Source organism: Phyllostomus hastatus, unplaced genomic scaffold, assembly GCF_019186645.2.
Source record: "Phyllostomus hastatus isolate PE091 unplaced genomic scaffold, TTU_PhHast_1.1 phas_contig_38, whole genome shotgun sequence".
Lineage (NCBI taxonomy): Eukaryota > Metazoa > Chordata > Mammalia > Chiroptera > Phyllostomidae > Phyllostomus > Phyllostomus hastatus.
This window is the reverse complement of record NW_025333869.1, coordinates 25,875,575-25,896,234: the sequence shown is the minus strand read 5'-3', so window position 1 is coordinate 25,896,234 and position 20,660 is coordinate 25,875,575. Positions and strand designations below refer to the sequence as shown.

At 51.8% G+C, this 20,660-nt stretch overlaps 2 protein-coding genes across 7 annotated transcripts in view; one reads left to right on the top strand and one right to left on the bottom strand.

The window, feature by feature from the left end:
• The window catches only part of SGPL1 (sphingosine-1-phosphate lyase 1), a 51,339-nt gene extending 46,224 nt beyond the window's left edge, over positions 1-5,115 (top strand). For all 6 annotated transcript variants that reach the window (XM_045842159.1, XM_045842154.1, XM_045842160.1 and 3 more), the window contains exons 13-15: positions 828-974; positions 1,945-2,065; positions 2,593-5,115. In XM_045842159.1, the coding sequence (XP_045698115.1) occupies positions 828-974; positions 1,945-2,065; positions 2,593-2,733 (409 nt within the window). In that variant the 3' untranslated portion in view covers positions 2,734-5,115. The remainder of the gene's footprint in view (positions 1-827; positions 975-1,944; positions 2,066-2,592) is intronic.
• Positions 5,116-5,851: 736 nt separating this feature from the next.
• Positions 5,852-11,102, bottom strand: PCBD1 (pterin-4 alpha-carbinolamine dehydratase 1). The gene is made up of 4 exons (XM_045842093.1): positions 10,980-11,102; positions 8,121-8,252; positions 7,535-7,615; positions 5,852-6,415 (listed from the first exon to the last, which is right to left on the bottom strand). The coding sequence occupies exons 1-4, from the start codon at positions 10,980-10,982 to the stop codon at positions 6,317-6,319; spliced, it is 315 nt and encodes a 104-aa protein (XP_045698049.1). The 5' UTR covers positions 10,983-11,102; the 3' UTR covers positions 5,852-6,316.
• Positions 11,103-20,660: the final 9,558 nt, after the last annotated feature.

Here is a 20,660-nt window from a genome sequence, read left to right as displayed (position 1 = left end):
AAGGCAAGACAGTGGTTCTGAAATTCGAGCATGCATTCTGATCACCTGGAGGGCTTAAAATGCAGATTGCTTGGCCCTGCTCCCAGAATTCCTATTTACAGGTCTAGAGTGGGGTCTGGGGACTTGTGTTTCTGGGCAGCTCCCAGTGGAGACTGGTGCTGCTGGTCAGGGGTCCCACCAGGAGGCCCGCTGGGATGAGGAGGAAGGACCGCAGCAGGAATGGGGAGGGAGGAGTGATGGACTCGGGGGTTAAGCGAAGGCTGGAACTGGGCTGTGTGTGTTGTCTAGCATGTCTGTTCCCATACTACCTGCCTGTGTTGCTGTGTGTCACCAGGGTTGGGGGGCTTTTTCAGAATCTTAAGGGGGAGTGAAAGCAGCCAGCGGGCATGTCTGACTTGAAAAAGGCCCACATACGGCTCTGGTGTCCCTCTCTGCGGAGAACTACTGTACTAGTTCTTGCTTTAGGGACTACATATGTGACTGTTTAGAATTGGGGGAGGGAGAGACTGCATTTCCAGAATTTTTAAAAGCTGTATCTTTAATGCCTCAGATGCCCCCAGGGTCGATAATCATGATTTGGGAGTTGGGCAGATGGGTTAGGAGCCAATGGTTCTAATTCATGGAATCTAGATGGCGTTTGGGCCTTCGAATATTTGTAATGTTAGGAGTCACTGTTCTCCGTCCAGACACCTTACTTCACAAGACGAGAACACCGAAGTCCCTAAGGTTAGACTGTATTGTAAGGGCGATGTTGGATGAAGAGATGATGACCAGAGGACTAGATGTGGCTGAACTTTCTTTTTGTTCCCCTTCTTGTTTGTTTTAAGACTGGAAAAGATCAAAGGCATCTTTGTTTTTGGGAATCCTCAAGTGTCAGTCATTGCTCTGGGCTCCCGTGATTTTGACATCTACCGACTGTTCAATCTGATGACTGCAAAGGGGTGGAACTTGAACCAGCTGCAGTTCCCATCCAGGTAAGCTCTCAGGAGCCTCTCTCCCTCCTTTGCTCCATGACTTTTGAAGAGCTTGGGTGGCAAGATGACCGGAAGGACAGAGACTGGCTGCTAGAGCCCAGACTTTGGTGGCAGCTGTGGCATCTAGGATTTCCGTCTTGCCGGCTGGAGTTATCTGATACCAAAACAATACCATTACCCTTACCCTCCGACAGAGTCAGGGGGCCACCTCTTGGGATCAGGGGTCAGCCATAGGCCCCCTCCCCCCACTCCCTCTTGGCTCTGTACCCTTGGGTCTGTCTTGCACACAGTCACCAGATTGCTCCTATAAACGGACCCGCTACCTCAGCAATATTTAGCTCCAGATCTTGCACAGGGCTTCTGATCATTCAGGCCTGCTACTGTCTCAGTGTGCTCTCCCAGTCTAATCCTCCACGATGTCTTTAAAGCGGCGCTCCGCCTCAACAGAACAGGTCTCTTCAGTGTCCTCTGCCTCCTGTCCTGGTCAGTGTTGTAGCCAGTTGAGTTCGGACACTGCTTTTTCCTCTTCGCAGCCCCTCTGTGTACCCGTGTCCCCCCAGAGGAGTTGGGGCTGCTGCTCTGCCTTGCCGCCCTTCAAGACCTCAGCCCGGGCCCTGTCCCCGAGAGGGCTTGTCGTCTAAGACAGAGGCATCCCGTCGGTGGTCACGTGGCTGAAGGATTGGCGGTGGATAGTTTCTGAGGGGAGGGGTGGGACCGAACCGCCAGCTGTATTCCTCCCGTCAGGGTGCTGTTGGGCCGCGCTGAGGGGCCCTCATGCCACCCTGGGCTGGCCAGCCCCTGCGTTCCAGAGCCCTGGCTCCCCGCCCTGGGAGCCGCGCAGGTGACTGTGCTTGTCGCAGACAACGCAGAGGGGCGACCAGCAGATCCCTGCGTTCGGGGCTGCTTTACTTCAGAGTGCTCTCTTATCTTCCCGGGACTCACCACTCTTGGTCTCTTTCCTCTCCCGTAGCATTCACTTCTGCGTCACGCTAGTGCACACCCGGAAGCGCGTGGCCATACAGTTCCTGAAGGACGTCCGCGAGTCTGTCACCCAGATCATGAAGAACCCTAAAGCAAAGACCACGGGAATGGTAGGGCCCTCGGGGATCTTCTCTGTGGATGTTGAGGCTTTGGGGGGTAGGAGGTTGAAAGAATCTGATGCGCCCTATTCTGTGGCTGCCTCTGCCCCTTTTACCCACCGTTTTCGTACTGAATTGCAGCTGATGATCTCTGCCTCACCCACTCCCAGGGTTTCTAAGCCCAGATGAGATGTACTGTATATAAAGCACCTTGTAAAAATGTGAAAATGCTATATAAAAAGCTGGTAGTGGTAGCGGCCATTTGAAAAGAAAAATTGGACACAGGAAAGGCAATTTACCAATTTTCTCTGGAGTTTCATACCGAAAATCCCATGGGATAGTTCCTTTGGGCAGAAAGGCAGACTGGCAAGGGCCTGGGGAAGTGTGGCCGTGCCCGCTGCCCTCTGCTAGGCTGGAGCCTGGGCCAGGGGTGGAGACGGGCAGGGGAGGGCACGCTGAAGGTGAGGTCAGAGGAGAGGAAGATCACAACCGTCCTGGGCCCCTCGTCGCTAACAGCAATTCTTTGGCCGGATTTGTAGGGTGCGATCTACGGCATGGCCCAGACCGCCGTCGACAGGAACCAGGTGGCGGAACTGTCCTCGGTCTTCCTGGACAGCCTCTTCAGCACAGACACCGTACCTCAGGGCAGCCAGATGAACGGTTCTCCGAAGCCCCGCTGAGCGGGGAGGGGCTCTGGCCTCCAGAGGCTCCCGGGAGGGTGCGGAGCCGGCCACGTGCAGGTTCAGCATCTGGTCTCGCCCGCAGAGCGCGGCGAGACCGACAAGGGACAGCTCGGTGCTCGGGACCGCGTTCCTCCTCCGCACAGCCTGCTGTGGTTTTTAATGTGAAGGCCCTGCAGGGTTCTGTTTCATAATTATTTTGCCATTGTTTTAAATGTTATACTAGGAATTGTTTTAACCATTTCCTTTCCTAACCTCTCTAGCTTTCCGCCTCACTTAATCGTGTGTGGCAGCTCTGACCTGTCCTGATCTGATTTCCTACGCGAGCGTTGGTACAGTGTGTGAGACAGAGAAAGGCTCCTCCGTGATCTCAGGCAGACGGGCTGGTCAGCTCGGGAGCACTCACGGAACCGAAGTCCCCCGGGTGGCTAGGTGCACTCTAGGCAGGAGGCACCTTCAGCCTTGTGCTCTGAGTGGATTCGTCATCTGTCTGAGAAGCACGGGTACTGCAGCTTGTCCTGTGTCTCCAGGACGCAGACTGACCAGTCCGTTGCTCACGTTCTGCGGGGTCAGCACGGCCAGCCTGCCGGGGCAGGTGCAGAGTGGTACGTTACCCTCTTCGGGGGGCAGTCCCCGTTTGATTCTTGGTTTGCACCATCTTTGGGGACTCCTATTTGAAATGATGCACCCTCTGGTTTGTTCTCGAACTAGGAAGGGAATGTCATTCCCAGAGAATCCAGGACTTTCTGGCCTAGTGCTGCCTCTCTGCACTGGCAGTTTTCAGAGCACAGCCCAGCCCTCACCTGGGCTAGAAGTGACCAGAAACCAGACCCTTTCCTATACTTTACTGAAAGTCAGGGTGGGATGAGCACTCATATTCAGAAACGTGTCACCCAAGTTGGTGGCCCTCCCCCTTGCCTCCACTGCTTTAAGCCATCATGAATGAGAGCATGTTTGCCAGAAGGGACAGACAGCTCAAAGCACTCACAAGTTGCCTTGATTTACCCTAGGTGGTGCAAGGAGGGCCTGAGCGAGCCCCCAAGGCAAGGAAAAATTCCTGTCCCTGTTAGTGTGCTCCCTAGCCTCTCTCCCCTGTATTCGGCTCCCCAAGGTACGATGGCAATTGAGCCTCAGGTACTGGGCACTCTTGGCCCTGGCTCGGCTGAGATAAACATTTTGGCATAGGAAGACACGATGGTGTCAGTTGGAGCCTAGGACCTGGGATTTCTTCTTAAGACTAGTTGCTCAGGGTGGTGCAGGGACAGGACCAAGCCCTGCACCCACTTCCTGCCGCCTCCTGCCCCTCGTGGGGCCTGGATCTGGGCTGCGCCACTGTCCCACCCTCATGACGACATACTGTATGTGTGCCTTTTCCCTCGGCAGGGGGCAGTGGTGGGCTATTCCTCACCCAGGCCCTGGGGGCGTGGGGGGCGGGGGTGGCCTTGGAGGCTTTCCTTTGGGTAGGGGATTACTGGGGATGAGTCAGGAGACAGTCCTCGATTCCATTTCCCTTCTCAGGGACCCCTGAATATTCAGCTTCTTCAGGCTGGCATCCTCCCACCTCTTCCCTGGGTGTGCTGGCCAGCAGAGCCTAGATGACAGTTTCCCCAAGCTCCTTACCACGTGTATCTGAAATGTTCTTTAGCACTGTACTTCCCGCATAAAACTGTGACTGGCCATGTCATTGCAGGCTGGTGTGTGTGTGTGTGTTTCCTGTTTCCGCCGTTGTGGGTTCAAAGGGTGGTTGGTGTCTGTGTGTGTCAGAGGGAGAGGCTGAGGCCCTTCGGACATGGAAGCAATGTTCCCTCCAGTTACTGAAGCGGCGGCACCTCCTGAGAGGGCTGTGCACGAATCGTCTCTTGGTTTCCAGTGCATTCCTTAACGCTGGGGGAAGTCCCGGGACCCAGAACCACCCAGCAGGCACCGCTGTGGTTTGTCAGCTGCGCAAACAGAGAAGCCTGTGCCCCAGAGTGTTCTGTTGCTCCCAGCATCTCCCCAGGCCCTGCCCCTGTGCTTCGACAGCTTTGCTGGGGAGGGGGTAGAGCTGTTTTTCAAAGGGACCTACTGTCGCCACTTTAATTTATGTTTACGAGCCTTATTTGACTAAACATTTGTGGGCTTTCCATTCTGTGTATCTGTGTGTAGTAACGCCAAGTCTGCTAGAGGTGGGTGGAGTGTCTTAACTCTGCATTAGAAGTCAGTAGTTGTGTGAGTATACTGCCATGTCACTTTTAATATTGCCCGTTTTATACTTGGAAAATGGTACTTGCCTCCTTGAATTTTCTGTCTTTAACCTTCCCCTTCCCATCTCAACGCTCCCTTTGTAATTGCAGCAATAGTCTCTTAAAAAGCAATTGGATCATTAAACGTCCCAAACCTTCATCGCTGTGGATGGTTGCATTCATTTGTTTATTTGGGCGTGCACGCATCATCCCAGATGGGATGCTGGCAGCTCTAGAACCACTGCTGGGGAGAGATCGCCCCCTCGTGGTAACGTGGTTGTGTGGTCACCGACAGTGGGGCAGGCAGCCAGGAGTGGGTGAGCAGCACTCCCGCCCGGTCCCCAGCATTCCATGGCTCCCCTGGGAGTGGTGGTCACACCTGTGTTAAGGCTGTCTGGAACGCAGGTCTTTCGTTCCCCTCACAGAGTAAAAAGTAGTAGGCAGGCCTTGAGACTGTGGCTAAGTTTCTAGTTAGAAAGTATAACAGGCACCAGGAGTAGAAATCTCAGCGGATGCTGTAGAGCAAGAAGGGGGTACGGCCCCAGACTGCCTCTCTGTTTCAGCCTCAGCACACGGGCCACACGGTGCCCTGCACACGTTACCTTCTGTTCACGATGCTCCCTCAGCATCTCTGCCTCAAGAACTCGATTCTGGTCTTTGAGGCGCAACTCAGACGAAGCTCCAGATTCACCCTTGTTAATCACTTCCTGTTCTCTTAGCTCATTTCTTATCCTTGCACCTAGTGTTAACTTAGTTCATTCTGCCTAGTAACAGTTAACCATTTTCCTGCTGACTTCCTCTAGATGGTGGTGAACTCCTTGTAGGCAGGGTGCTTTAAATGTCTGTTGGCTCCCATTTGGATTGACCTGCGGGAAAGAAGACTCTAGAGCCTGAGGCCAAGGGAAACAACAGTTTTATTTGAGACATAAAAGCACATGTGTTTTTATCACACAGGAGGGGGTTGGCATTAGGGTTCTGGTTTCTAAGATAAGATTTTGTCTATTTTAGACACAGCTTCTATCACAGCTTCTTGGGAAATGAATTAGAAAGGGAGCAAGATACAGCTGGGAAAGAAATCGTGTTGCTGGGATGCTGTGAAGAGTGGGAAGACCCTGTTCAAATTAGTGCGCACTTCAGAGAGGGTGGGGACGAGGAGCCAGTGTGGGGAAACCTGGCCTCAGTCCCTGGTGTTGGCAGTGACGCCGCCTTTCTTTCCCCTAGAGGACCCACCCCTAGGTGGGGGCAGCAGGGCGGACTGGGCAATTTCAGCTACGGCAACATTTTGGGGCTCCCCTGTTTGCTCTCTGGATTTCCAGTTCAGTCACCCCTTTCCCCGGGAGCTCAAAGAGGAAAGGCAGGGTCTAGGTCATGGACACAGCTACTTGCTCGATGAAGCTGGCCAGGTTGATGTCGCGTTCTGACAGGCCGGCACACTCATGGGTGCTCAGGGTGATGTGCACCTGAAACAAACCAGAGAGGCAGGGCCAGATGGCTCCACTGCCTCCGCCTGCGAGCAGCAGAGTCACCAGCTGGTGGGCTCAGCCACGCATGCGCATGCACATGCAGGGTTTTGTGGTGGCCAAGGGCCCCAGATACGGGTGCGCTTCGTGCTGCACCTCACAGACGCTGTGACTTTGCCAACGAAGTACGACCCTCCACCAGCAAGATTACGACTCCCTAAGATGACAGCGTTTTTCAGCAATAAAGCATTTGTAATTAAGGTAGGTACTTTGGGTATTTTTAGACATAATGCTATTGCACATTTAATGGGCTACACAATATAGTGTAAATGTAACTTTTACAGGCACACTTTATTGCTGTAGCCTGAAACGGAACCCACAGTCTCCCTGAGGTATGCCTGTGGCCACTGGTCACTGCAGCCTCCGGGGGGTGGGGTGTGTTGCCTTCCTCACTCGACACGTTTTCATAACAGTGCAGAAGTGTCTTCTCACACCTCCACACACAGTGGGAATGCTGGCTATCGGTTAAAAACAAAACACCCAAATATTAAGAGCTACCTGAAACTAAGGATGAGACCACAAACCAACTCCAGCTCCTACAGGCGGTCCATTTGCAGACCGTGCCTTCCAGCCTCAACGTTTTTAGGGAGAGCCCAGGAGAGCTCTTGGCACATGGCAGGCATTCCGTGACTGTTCCACTTCATTCAGCAGAAACTCGGATCTGCCGGCTATGCGTGGCTATTCTTAGCTCACTTTTATTACTTCACTCTTCCATACCGACAGGAAGATTTAAGCCATGCAATGCTGCTAACAATGAATATGCCTGATCCCTGCAGCCTCTCCTTCCTTAGGTTTTGCCTTCTCGAAGTCTATGTAGTATCTGCTGGAACCACAAGTTATCTCTCGGTGTTTTAATTTGCATTTCCTTAATTTGTCGTGACATGATATTTTCTAGGAGTGTTGATGTTGATTGTGGGAGGGAGATGAATGGAGCAGGAGGTATGGACAGTGAGCCTAGGGGTGAGGAGGGCCCGTGGGGAAGCCCAAGAAGGGGCCTTTGGAAGGAGGTGGGGTTCCCAGAACCTGGGTGGGGCCTGCACTGCAGGCACCGTCACTCACCTTGTTGTACACGTTGAACCATTCGGGGTGGTGGTCTAGTTTCTCGGCCTGAAGGGCTACTCTCGTCATGAAGCCGAAGGCCTGTTTAGTGAAGGGAGACCCAGGTTAGTGTTTGGAGACTGCTGGGCACCTGTTTATGGCTGGTGTGAGGCCTCGATGGGGCGGGATGGAGAAGCTTTGTTGAAGGAGAACCCTCTAGCCTTCACCACTCCTGCGGCATCTGGCCGCTGGCCGGGGCTGGAGTTCCCGGTGGTCTTCGTGCAGTGGGAGGAAAGCCTTGTCCTTAGATGGTACGAGTACATCTTAGATGCCACCAAGGTGGCAGCACCAGAGAGGTGGTTGGTCTTGTCCAATCTTTTGTCTCTAAAACGTCTTCAGATGTCCATTTGTTTCCTCCTCAACCTCCCTCCTCTAAGGATTGTTTCTCAAAATTCCACGCCTGTACTCTCCAGGCCCCAAGGTGACACTTCTGAGTAAGCTGCATTACACGATGTCTGACAGTCTTTAGCAGCAAGACTGTAAGGGGGAGCACAAGTGTGACCCTGGCAGTCTGTCTCAGAAAACTCTGCCCGCCCCAGGGCCTTACCCTGTTGAAGTCTTTGAAGTGGAACTGCTTGAAGATGGCGTCCCGGCCCTCTAGCTCGCTCCAGCCCACGGCCCGCAGGTTAGGCAGCAGCTGGTCCCGCTCCTCGGCACTCAGCCTGTGCGCCTTGCCGGCCTAGGGGAGGAGACAGACAGAGGCCCCAGGCCTGTGGGGGAGCCAAGCCAGGCTCTGATGGCTGCTCTGGGCACAGGTGACACAGTCACAGGGCAGCTGGTCTGAGGCAATGGACTGGGACCTGTTGACTGACGGTGGCGCCCTGCCCTGGAGGTGGGGCCCTGGCTCCTGCACTGATAGGTTCTTAGATTTTACATTCCACTCAAAAGGGCAGGAAATGATGAGGTGTCATGCAAATCACCTTGAACTAAGGAATGCTCCCCCCAAAAACAATTAGGTCTCTTACAATACCAAGGGAGTAAAAGCAAAACCTAGCTCAGATGTGTATGTACTGTGACACTACCTTTCAGAAAAACAGCACCCCAGAGTGTCGAACCTGCCTCCCTCTCTTAACTGTGGACTTAGGCTGCCTGCCTGCACACCTCTGCTGCTACTCACTGTTGGGCGTAGCATAGAGGAAACAGGCCAAGAAACGGGGAATGACCACCGCACCTGCCCTACCTAGTCGGGGAGAGCACGGCATCGTTCTCAGAGGGGTCTGTGCCTCAGGATCCTGGAGCCGGCGAGGGACCCAGCACTGAAAACACGTTTCAGGTGACTCTTAGCCACACTGCAGCTGACAAGCACCGGCACCACATCCCAGTGGGTCCTCCATGATGCTCCCATGCAGCCTCTGGTTCCCAGCTAAGGAGTCTCAGCCTTTCGACAACTGCTTTGCTGTTAGCTTGGGAAGCCCGAGCCACAGAGCTTGGTTAAGAGTCAAAGTAACTTGGCCAGAGGCAGTTGCAAACCTAGTGCCTCATCTGAGTATTTTCCTATTGTGCAAAGTGCCCTTCGGGCAGCCTGAATTGGCACAGTTCAGTCCACAAGTGACTGACCCTCAGAGAACAGAAGGAAGCAAAAGTCAGTTCTGTTCTCAGGAACATCCAAATCTAAGAGCTTAAGGGGTCCCAGAATTGGGCCTTTGAAACAAATACCCAAAGACAGAAGCTGTCAAGTGCTAAATGAAACATGAACCTAAAAGGTCTGGGCAGGTTAACGCAGCCCGCAGCCCGGAAGCCACCGACTGAGTTGGGGGGACTGGTCCAAGCCCCACCCCTGCCCTTCCCCAGCCAGGTGGTCCCGAGGCGCTCATCTCCCTTGGCTTGATGAGTAAAAGGGACGCTTCCACTTCACACCAGCAAGAGGAACCAACGGGACACGATAAATTCCGTAGTTGTGAATGGAGTGTCATCTGCATTTTTTGTAAAGGAAACTTCCTGGGGTGTGTAGGCTTAGGATGCGCCTTACAGACTGGAGGAGATTGGGAAGGCACTCTGGCAAGTCATCTTTTTCCCCCTTCTGAGAACATGTGCTCTCTCTGGACTGTCTGACTTGGTCCGTCCCCTCTCCTAGGCTCCAGAAGGCAGAGAAGGTGGCAGAGATATGCGTCACCAGCCCGACCCCATCCCTCCTTCAGAGCTGGCCCTTTCTCAGTGGCCGATAAGCCTGTTCCCCGTATCCAGGCAACCAGAGACCAGATGTCACCCCAGGCATCAGAGCTCACTGTTTAGTTCCTTGGCTCTGAAAGGAGTGGATGGGTGCTACTGAGCTCCTGGGAGGTCCCCTTTCTGTTTAGAGTCTCCTGGAATCCCCCAGGTCTCATAGCCCGAAGCTGAACTGACAAGCCCTCCTGAGATCTGGGAACAGAGAGGGAGAAGGGGTGGTATTCACGTAGTAAATCCCAAGTCAGGCCTGGCTGGCCTCTGCTTCTCCCAGGGTTACTGATTACCCACTTTCCTGCATCTTGGGGGCCTCAGTGCACTTCATGGTAGCCACACTCACCACCTCCCCTCCCTCCAAGCCACAGCCTTCAAAAAGCCCTCCCTTGTGTCACCACTGCCTGCACTGCTCCTAATGCTTTGGGGCCAGAAATGGGCTGTTTAGGAAAGCTTCCGGATCTAGATGCTCCTCTCCTGGCTGTCCTCATGACTCACCTTCTCTCTAGCCCTCAGGGATTGGGGGTGGGGGCATGGCCGGAGCTCAGCCTGGAGAACAGATGATTCCTAGCAATCATGTCTCCACGGCTGGGCAGGTCTCAAACTAGGCACCCGGGGCTGGCTCCCAGGCCAGGGTCAGCAGAATAGCTGGGGGTGCATAGAAGGGCTGAGCCAGCCCCTGTGCACCGAAGGGCAGTAAACAGGCACACAGAGGAACACACAAATCTGATGTGCCCTCCTCACACTCATAGGCGTGTCCCCATCCCCACTTCCAATACAGAACAGAACCTTGCCACTGAGGGGGATGAGAACTGCGGGCTCACTATGCTGTCCCTCCCCACCCAGTCCCACCGCCCGCCCCCCTCCCTTTATCCAGGGAGGCCTCTAAGCCCCGCCCAAAGTACTGTGGTGCTGAGGGGGCACAGGCCTGGAAGCCAGTGGCAGGCCTGGCTGTTACCTGGACCTGCCACCGCCCCCTCCTGACCTCCGCTTTCCCTGGGGTTGCACCGCAGCGGGAAGCGCGGCGGAGACCTGGACTCTCCAAACCAGGCGTTTGCTCTGTGCGAGGGGCTCGGGGGAACCCTCCCCACCCCCCACTTTCCCCCCCTCCCCGCCCCCACACTCCTGGCAGCAGGCTTGGGCTGGCGGGTGGGGAGGGCGTGAGGCCCCTTTCCTCTCCTCGGACCCTACCGCGCGCTGGTTCCCAACGGGGCTGCCCCAATTGCAGCAGTGTGCGATCCCCCCTCACCATATCGGGGATCGGCTTGGAAGCAGGCGAGCAGCAGGTGGCGGCGGAGAGGCCGAGCGCTGCGCAGGGCGCACTGGACGGCCGTCGGGCGGAGCCATGCTGGGGCCGCCCCGGGGCGGGGAGTGCAGCCGGGGAGGGGCCGCTACCCGTAATCATTAACTCTGGCCCTCAGCGGCAGGCGCCTTGGGCCTCACTCCCTTCCAGCATTCTCCTTGATGCCCTTGTTATGTGGAGCTCCGGGGTTATGTATCCGGGCTCCAACGCAGATCTCTGCGTTCAAATCCTGCTCCGTGACTTAATTAGCTGTGTGAATGGAGATTCTTTCTAAAAACACTTTAGATATTGATCTACAACAAATTGTACATATTTAAAGTTTACAATGTGATACGTTTTGACATATGTATGCTCCCGTGCAGCCATCATCTGGATCAAGATCACGAACGTATCCATCACCCCTAAATGTTTCCTCTTCCCTCCTCATTTATGTTTCCCCTCACTGTAGACTAGACCGCATTTTCTAGAATTCTGTGTAAATGGAAAGCATACAGTATTACTCTTTTTGTGTCTGGTTTCTTTCATTCAGCATAGTTACTTTAAAAAAGATTTTATTTATTTATTTTTAGAGAAAGGGGAAGGGAGGGTTTAAGAGAGGGAGAGAAACAGGGATAGCTGCCTCTCGCAAGCCTGCAACCGGGGACTGCCTGCAACCCAGGGCGTGCCCTGACCCAGTCGATAGGGGGACCTCTTGGTTCGCAGGAGAAGGCCCAGTCCACAGCTACACCAATCAAGGGAGCATAATTACTTTTTGAGCTTTCACCCACGTAGTTGCATGTATAGTTTCTAATAGGACAAAAGCCACTTTCTCAGGCCCTGTTTCCCAGAGCTGTCCGGACCCCATAAAGCACGATTGACCCTAATTGTTTTATGAGCCTTTATCCTCAGGACTAGAAAATCACTGAAAGCGCCCTGAAAGTACAGAGGCTTCAGGGGACTTACAAAACAGGACACACCAGGCCACACCCACTGGACAGGACCCTGCACCCAAGGTTCAACATCGGAACACTTTGCAGCCTAACTCAAACGTCCTGCTCCACAGCGGGCCCCATTACCCTACAGAAGCTCACAGCCTAACCCCTCAGGGCTGGGGCTGGTGCATTTCTCTGCCCCTGCCCTTTCCTTCTCCTGGGAAAGTAAAAATAAAAAAACTTTGCTTTCTGCACTTCTTTTTGTGAATTCTTTCACAGCCCAGTCACCGACCACCCTAACAGTTTTTTCCTTTTATGGCGAAGTAAAATTTATTTTATAGTGTCACACTGTCTTGAGTATGTCACAATTTGGTCATCCATCTGCTCATTGATGAACATTTGGGTTTTTCCAGTTTTTGAGCTGCTATGAACTTCTGCATATGAGCCTCTGCATGGATAGATGCTTTCATTTTTCTTGGGTAAAGACCTAGGGCTGGAATGTCTAGGTCACATGGTGGGTGTATGTTTGTAACTTCTTAGGAAACTGCCAAGGAGGTCGTACCATCCTACGTCCCCACCAGAGGTGTGTGAGCGGTCCAGGTCCCCGGCACGCTCACAGACGCACCAATACGTGGTCTGGTCAGTCTTTGTGACTCTGGCCCTTCCCACTGGTATGTGGTGACATCTCACGGTGGTTTTGATTTGCACCTTAATGACTGGCGATTCTCGAAATGTTTTTATGTGCCCATTTGCTGTCAGTGAGCCTTTGGTAAGTTGCCCATTCAAACTTTCTGACCATTATTTTTAAAATTGAGTGTTTGCTTTCTTATTGGGTTTGGAGAATTCTTTATTTTGGATACAAGCTCTTTATCAGATATATGACTTGCAAATATTTTCTTTGCATTCTCACAGTAACTTTCAAAGAGCAAATGTTCTTATTTTGATGAAATTCAATCTGTCAAATGTTTCTTTTTATGGATTCATATTTTGGTGTTGTAACTAGGAAATCTTTGCCTGATCCGAGGTCACAAAGTCTTTCTTTGATGTTTTCTTCCTGTGTCTTCTCCTATATTTTATAGTTTTTGGTTTTACATTTAGGTCTGTGATTCATTTTTAGTTAATTTTTAATATGCTTTGACTTATGGATCCAAATTAACTTTATACCTATGAATATTCAGTTGTTCCTTTCTCCACTGCATTGCCTGTGTACGTTTGTTTTAAACAAACCAATGGACTGTGTACATGTGGATTTGTTTGCGGGTTCTCTGTTCTGTTCCACCGATCTATTGGTCCATCCAGACGCCAACACCCTGTGCTGTGATGACTGGGGCTTTCTAAGGCCGGGGGTCAGGCAGTGTACGCCCTCCCACAGTAAAACCTTTTTTGTATTAACCTTTATCCCTACACTCCACTTTCATTCCTCTCCTCCCAATCATGACTTTTCAATGCATTAATATGTATTTTTGTTTGTACATGTTCTTGTAAAATAAAAGCCTGTTGTTTCAGCTCTGTGTATTTTTTATTTTTTGTAAATGACACTTATGCCATATCTCATTCCAGAACAGTTGGTGGACAGAAGAGAATAGTAGACAGTTAATAGTCATCCATGTTGCTATATGTGTACGTACTTAAGCTGTAGCTTCTAACTGCTACGCAGCATTCTGTGGGGAGAGTGCACCATGAACGCCCTCCCAAGGACGGACACTTGGGTGGCTTCCTACTCCCTGCCGCTGCTACCTCCACCTCCCCAAGCAGATGAGCAGGGACACACACACACACACACACACACACGCAGAGCACAACAACACAGTGATGCTGCGGGGAACACCTCTCTCAACTCAACAGCTCCCTTCTGTACACACATCCCCTACAAGCCCAGCAGCTCCCTCCTGGGTGTGTACCCAAGAACAGCCCCAGGTGCTGTCCGGAGCAGCTGTGCCAGCCGTCACCTGCGATGTGTGGGTGCCTGCTTCCCTGCCTTCCTCGCACGCCCGTCCTCACCCTCGGCATTGCCTAGCTTTTCGATGTGTGCCAAGTAAATAGGTGTCAAGTGAAGGCTCACTGTTTCCCTTTGCACGTTTCTGATTACTAATGATGCTGAGCACCTCTTCATATGTTTCTTAGCATTTAGGACTTAATGTTTATAAATTGCTTTTTAATATTCTTTGGAAAATTTTTAGAATTTATAGTACTCTCTCTCTCTCTTTTTTTTTTTTTTTGATTTGCAGGAGTTTATACCTATGCATTAACTGATTGTTAGTTTTCAATTTTGCACATATCTCCTCCCATTCAGCCATCTACTTACTAACTTCTTCCATGTCGTTCTTTGTTGGCAGAAATCTTATGCCTCAGTGTAGTAATATTTATCTTCTTTCCTCTGTAGTTTAGTGCTTTTAAAGGTTTATTTGACAAGTCCACTCCCAGCCCTGCCATGAAAATATTCTTTCTTTTCTTCTGTTGACTTCAGAGTTAGATACATGTAGGACCTAACGTGAGAGGCCCCTTTGGTGTGCAGCATTTGACAGGGTGCTGGCTAGCTCTCAGCGACGGCCCTCGAGTGAGCCTGGACTCCCGGCACCCACCCCGTGGCTTCTGGTGATCTTCTGCCAGCCCAGGGGATGGGGTTCCTCAGAGAACAGTGCCCAGCAGAGAGGCCCCTCAGGGCACGGAACTAGGAGAAATAGTGGCGCGTTTTTATTTGAAGCCGCCACGTGTTGTGGTAGTTTGTTATGCAGCAATACACATTAGGACAAATAGACTCCTGGACAAAAACTGGTGCCTGGGAGTGGAGTGTTCAGATCAACCTAAAACGTACTATTAGCTTGGGAACGGTGTTGGGTGTGAGGCGGAAGTCAGGTTTAAAACGCAAGGAGTGCGGTTCCACTGCCGCCCGCCACGTAGAAAGCTGCAGAGTGTCACTCCCACACTAACAACGAGAAAAGCCTGGATTTACTATAAAATCATCACTTTTCTTCAGCTTGCCAAGACACGGAGGTCGAAGGGCAACCGAGTAGCCTGGACTGGAAGCCAGGCAGGCCCCTCCCAGGGGAGGGAGAAGCACAGACAGGCTGCCCTGTGCCAGCGCGCGGGGAGGGACAGGTAAGACACAGCCTCCCTGCGAGTCCCTAGGAAGTCAGCACAACTGTCAGCAACTTGCTGGAAGCCAGGTGTATGCTGGCTTGTCTGTGTGGGATGGCTGGGGGAGCTCGCACACATTAACAGCTTTTAGTTAAGGGCCTCCCCACACTGCACAGGACAAAGAGCGGGGGAAGGGCGCCTGGGGAGTGAGACTCCCTCGGCGCAGTAGGGGCAGGAGGGGCCGATTAGCGGCTGCCCGGAAAAGTGCCGCACCCTGTCCTCCTCTCCAGACCCCAGTCTATAAGAAGCAAAAGCCTTAAGCCACTAGGAGAGGGCCAACAAATCCTGCCACTTCCAGGGCCCAAGTAAAGACTCCCTGAGGCTTCAGGTTTTGTTTCCAGTAGGAGAAAAAAAAAATCCCTCTGCCTGGGGGAGATGCAGGAACCAGTTCCAGGTTGGGGACCCTGTACCAATACCATCAGAGGCCGACCGCCCCTGGGGAGGGGCGGGGAAGACTCCCACAGCTAGAGGGCAGTCGGGCTGTGGGAGGGGCAGCGGGGGCGGGGTTGGGGGCGTGGACAGGAACACCAACCGCTCCAGTGCCCTGGACAAGGGAGAGACCGCCTCTTTCACCACCTCGAACTTTGCACTCAACTGCAGCAAGAGTAATCTAGCTACCAAAAGAGAAGCAAACGAGTGGAAGGACTAGAAAAAAGTGCTACAGGCAACACCACGTGCTGATGAGGATGTGGGGTGACTGGAACTCACCTACATTGCTGGAGGAAAAACAAAATGCTTCAGCTGCTTTGGAAAAATAATTTGTCAATTTCTAATGAAGTTAAACATTCACTTACCTTATGATCCAGCAATCCCACTCCAAGAGAAATATGCAAAAACCTATATGCAAATGTTGGTGACAGCTGTATTTGGAAATAATTCAGATGTCTATCAGTAGATGAATGAATCAACAAAGTGGTCCGTTCAGACACCGGAACACACTATTCAGCAACGTAAAGGAACAAACTTCTGACTTACGCAACAGCATGGATGAGTCTCAAAACCTTATGCTAACTGACAGAAGCCACACTCAAAAGCTTTAAAAAATTTTTTTAATGAAATTGCGTGCTTACAAATGTTACACATCTGATGACTGGAAGAATTTCCCAGAGTAGATGCTGGCTGTGGACGCCTCGAGCCTTGTCCTCCTCCATCGCCCACGTGCTTCCCTGCTGGGCGTGCGACACATTATACCACTCACAGCTTCCAGTGCTGCCCTCCGTTTCACAGCGCTGGGTGAGTCGGCACAGCAGGAGGCGGGAGTATTTCTGGAATGCATTCCTACAACCAGAATGACTAGTAGTAACCAACCTAGGCATGGACGTGACCAAGAAGCACTCTCGCTTACCCCTCTTCATCCAAATTAAGTACATCCCCGACTCAGTTCGCCCTCAGTCTGCTCCCCAGACATGCCCAGCAAGGTGTTCTAGCACAACCCACACGAGGGGGAGACAGAGGGCAAGGTGCAGTGACAGAGGAGAAGGGGCTTGCCCTATTGCCTGCCAGGGAGCCTTCTGGGTGGACCCCGCCCCACTCCTGACCATCCTTTATGCGGTCTCCGCCCTCAGTTCTTCCTTCCCTTTCCTTCCGTTGATTCTGAAGGGTGAAAAATGGCACCTCGGAGTCCCCCATGCCGTCTGGCACTCTGCCCTGCACTTAACACCCTTTCAGCAAATGTTTCCCAAATCCTCGTTTGTGTGAGGTGTTTTTGGTAGCCGAGGTGGCTTCTGAACAACGATGAACTGTATTCAAGAAGTACCGTCAGACAATGACACTCCTGAGACTCTGACGTTTATGTGCTGCTGCTGTGTTGCCAAATCCTAAGCTAAGGATCTAAAAAGTAAAACAAAACAAAGCACCTATCTTTTCAAAAATTATCGAAAGAACACATGCTCATAATAATGATAATAGAAATGACAACAAAAACAGCAGGGACAAAATGCTCGGGCAATTAGGGCAAAACCCCCATTCCGCACCCTGCCCGGCGCCCACCCAGTCACGGCACAGGGGCGACCGTGGGAATGGGGTGGGGTGGCAGCTGCTCGCAAGTCTGGCTCCCCCACTCGCCTAATTGTGGGATCTCGAGCAAGCTACTTAATCTTTTGGAGCCTCACTTTTCTCACCTGTAAAGTGGGGATAACAATGGTTGCTTTGTAAGGGTTTTATAATGACCAGGTGAGAGGTTCTGTGTCAAGTGTCTGGCATCGCCACCTGTGTCCTCTCAAGCCCATGCTGAAGGTCACCTGCATGTAGTTCTGTGTCCCACAGAGGCCTCCCTGGGCCTGAGGACTGTCTCTGCCCCCGAACAAGCTCTGTTCCAGAGGAGCTGAAAGTGGGACGGAGTTACTCCCCCACACTCAGCCAGCGCGCTCCGGGCTCAGTGGTGAACACTGGCCTCCCTGTCCCTTGTGGGGCAGTTCTGGAGTGTTCTGCCTGATGTCTCAGGGCTCCAGTGGGACCAGCTGCGTGTCCTCAGCCACAGCTGCTCATGGTCGCACGTTCTTGGCTTCCCCTTTCCCCCACGACCTGCCTGCGGTCTTCTTTCGTTCTCCTCAATTCAAGACGGTCTTTTTCTTGTTGATTTGTAGGATTATAGCCCTTCATTTATTTTATATGTTGTAAATATTTTCTTCAAATCTCATTTGCTTTTTAGCTTAGTGACATAGAGAAATGTTTAATTTTTAGATAGTCAAATCTGTCTGCTTTTTCCTTTTTGGTTTTTGGACTTCATGCCTTGCTTAGGAAGGATGATGAACCAGTGTTGGTCTCTCTTGCCTTCTGATCTTTGATAGTTGCTGGAAAATGTCCAGATTATTAATCTCTGTAGAATTTACTTTTGGGCACCAATGCAGCATAACAACAATGACACTTATTATTTTATTTTCCAAGTGGATGGACAGTCATCCCATATTACTTCTTTATTACCTCGACTTACATCTTTCCCCCACTGATTTGAGTGCTCCTTCGTATTATGCCAAGTTCCCATAATCCTCGTGGCTTGGCTTCTGAATTCTTTGTTCTGTCCCTTTGATCTGGCAGCTCCACCCTGTTTTAATTACTCTGGCTTTATAGTGCATGTTGGTATCGGGTGGGTCAAATGTCAGCTCATTGTTCTTCTTTTTCAAAATGTTCTCAGCTCTTCTCACTTGTTTACTCTTTCAGATAAGCTCTGAAATCAACTTGTCAAGCTCTATAAAAATCTCTTGAGGATTCTGATTGGGAATGCATCGAATTTATAGATTCCATCTGGGGAGAATTGACATCTTTATATGATTGAGTCTTCCAGCCCGAAGCATGGTTTATTGTGTCATTTACTCAGGCCTTCTTTATGTCCCTCAGTGAAGTTTTACTGTGCTCCTCACATAAGATCTGGGCATTTCCCATTTAGTTGATTCTCGGGTATTTTATAGCCTGGGTTGGTCATTGTGCATGGAACATTTTTCCCATCACGTCTCTAATTGGCTATTTCAGGGTGTGTAGGAGAGATGTGAATTTTGATGTTATTTTGTCTCTGGTCATGCTGATGGACTCTCTTTAGTTCTAATATTTTCCATGGATTTGAAGAATTTTGAAGCAGCCACACTGTCCCTCGTGGGATGGGCCCCACTCGAGAGCAGAGCGCTCTGTGGCACCGGGGTGATGGGAATCGAATGCACTGACCCTGTTAGGGCTGCTTCGGGGACTGCTGAGGAGGCCAGCGCTTTTGCCCAGATGGCCCTCAGATTCCTTTCGATTCTCAGCTTCTGCAAGTTCATGATTCTGGTTCTTGTGTGTGTTCCATGTGCTGTCTCCTCAAGTGTGTGATAATCAAGGGCCGGTTCCCTCCCTCCTTCCCTCTGTGCTTGTTTGATTTCTGCATGCCAAGTGCCAAGGAGACCGGGGAGGAGATACTCAGATGACAGTTGCGGTGTAAATGCTTCACACCTTTGATATGCAAGTAGTATCACTTAAAATATTCTCAAATTAAATTACAATGCAGTAGAGCCCCCCACCCCCACCCCAAGGGTAATATATGTGTATACTCTGGGGACTCTTCCTCCCACCCTCCTCCCCCAGGGCTGGCACAGTCCCGAGGGAAGGCTTCTGCTCTCAGTGAGCCAAGAGTCTGCTTCCGATCTGGCTGTAGCTCTTATGTAACCTTGCTGGGTCCTGGGCCTTTGCTCTGCAGCTGCCGCTTCTGCTGCAGCAACCGGCCTGCTCTGAGGGTGCCCCAAAGGAGAGCCCCTTTTCCTCACCCCGGCAACTGATGCTGCTCTCCGGGCACTCTCAGCAGTTCTCCAAGGGCTGGAAGCTTCAGAGCTAGTGGTGAAACACTGCACCCAGCCGGCTCCAGCACCTTCCCCGGGCCGCACACCCACCCTCCGGGGCTGCTGCTCCCCCTCCACACCCGACGAAACGGTCTCTTTCCCACACACAAGGGGTCCTGATCACCACTAGAAGGGTCTGGAGCAGTGATTCTCAATTAGGGTGGTGGTGACAGTAGCAGTGATTTTGTCGCCCAGGGGACACTTGGTCTGTCACCATCACATCCCTGGGCCTCAGCTCGGTGTCTGGCTCAGACAGGCACTTATTACATGTTGATGAGTGAAATGAGGCCTGAAAGACAGCTTAGGAGTCCCCCAAGGGTCCTGAGCACACTAGGACGTGGCCCCTGGTTGTCAGGGTGAGGTGTCCCCTGGGCTACGCTGACTGTCCCCAGTTGTGGGCGCTCACCCCCTTAAGTCCACTGCATTCTGGGATGGCTCTAGCAGCCCGAGCAGAAGTTCTCGATGATGGGAGAGGGCTAGGTCAGACATGCTCGACTGTCTGAGGGCCACATGTGACTAGCAGCTGCCACACTGGACAGCAAAGGTCTAGACATTAGAAATAGAGAGCCCTAGTTTCTTCCGTAGAGGGGCAAAACTGCTTTCTCTTCCTTTCTGAGGGGTCAGCCTTCCTTCCCAGGGACTGAGGGAGCTTTTGGCAACAGAGGCAGAAACCAAACACAAAAGCTCAATTCTTAATGGATCTGTGCCATACCCAGACCCAGCGTCTTCTCTCGAGGACCCTCCGATTGAGGGAAGGAGACAGTCACACCACTGTTAACCTAAAAATAAAAGGCATTTCAGAGTGAGAGGCGACAAGTATCTGAGGTAAAAAAAAAAAAAAGAATAGCTATTTGGGAATCACTGATTCACACAGAAGACAAAGGTGAGGGCCAGTTACGAGGCAGGGAAGCAAACGCATTGCCTGAGCAGAAGGAAGGCGTTTCTGCTGGGGCAGATAAGCTAATACAGCCATGCTAACCGCAAGAAGAATGCTTTTAATGTCCAGTCTGGCCGTCAGTTCGATTGTCCTAATGTCGGCTTTCCCATTGTCCCTGCAAGTGGTTTGGGACACAAGGCTGCTGTAGGACCAGTCCAGAGGCAGCTTTGCCCCATTTTAACATCCCAGAGGTGTGACTGTGCCAGGCCGTTCCTCTGGATAGCAGCTCTGGCTCCATTTGAAATTATTATTATAATTTTTATTCCTCTAGCACCACAGGTGGTGAGTGCCATCATGGAGGCGTGTGGTCAGGCTGCACTCAGTGAAACGTGGAGGG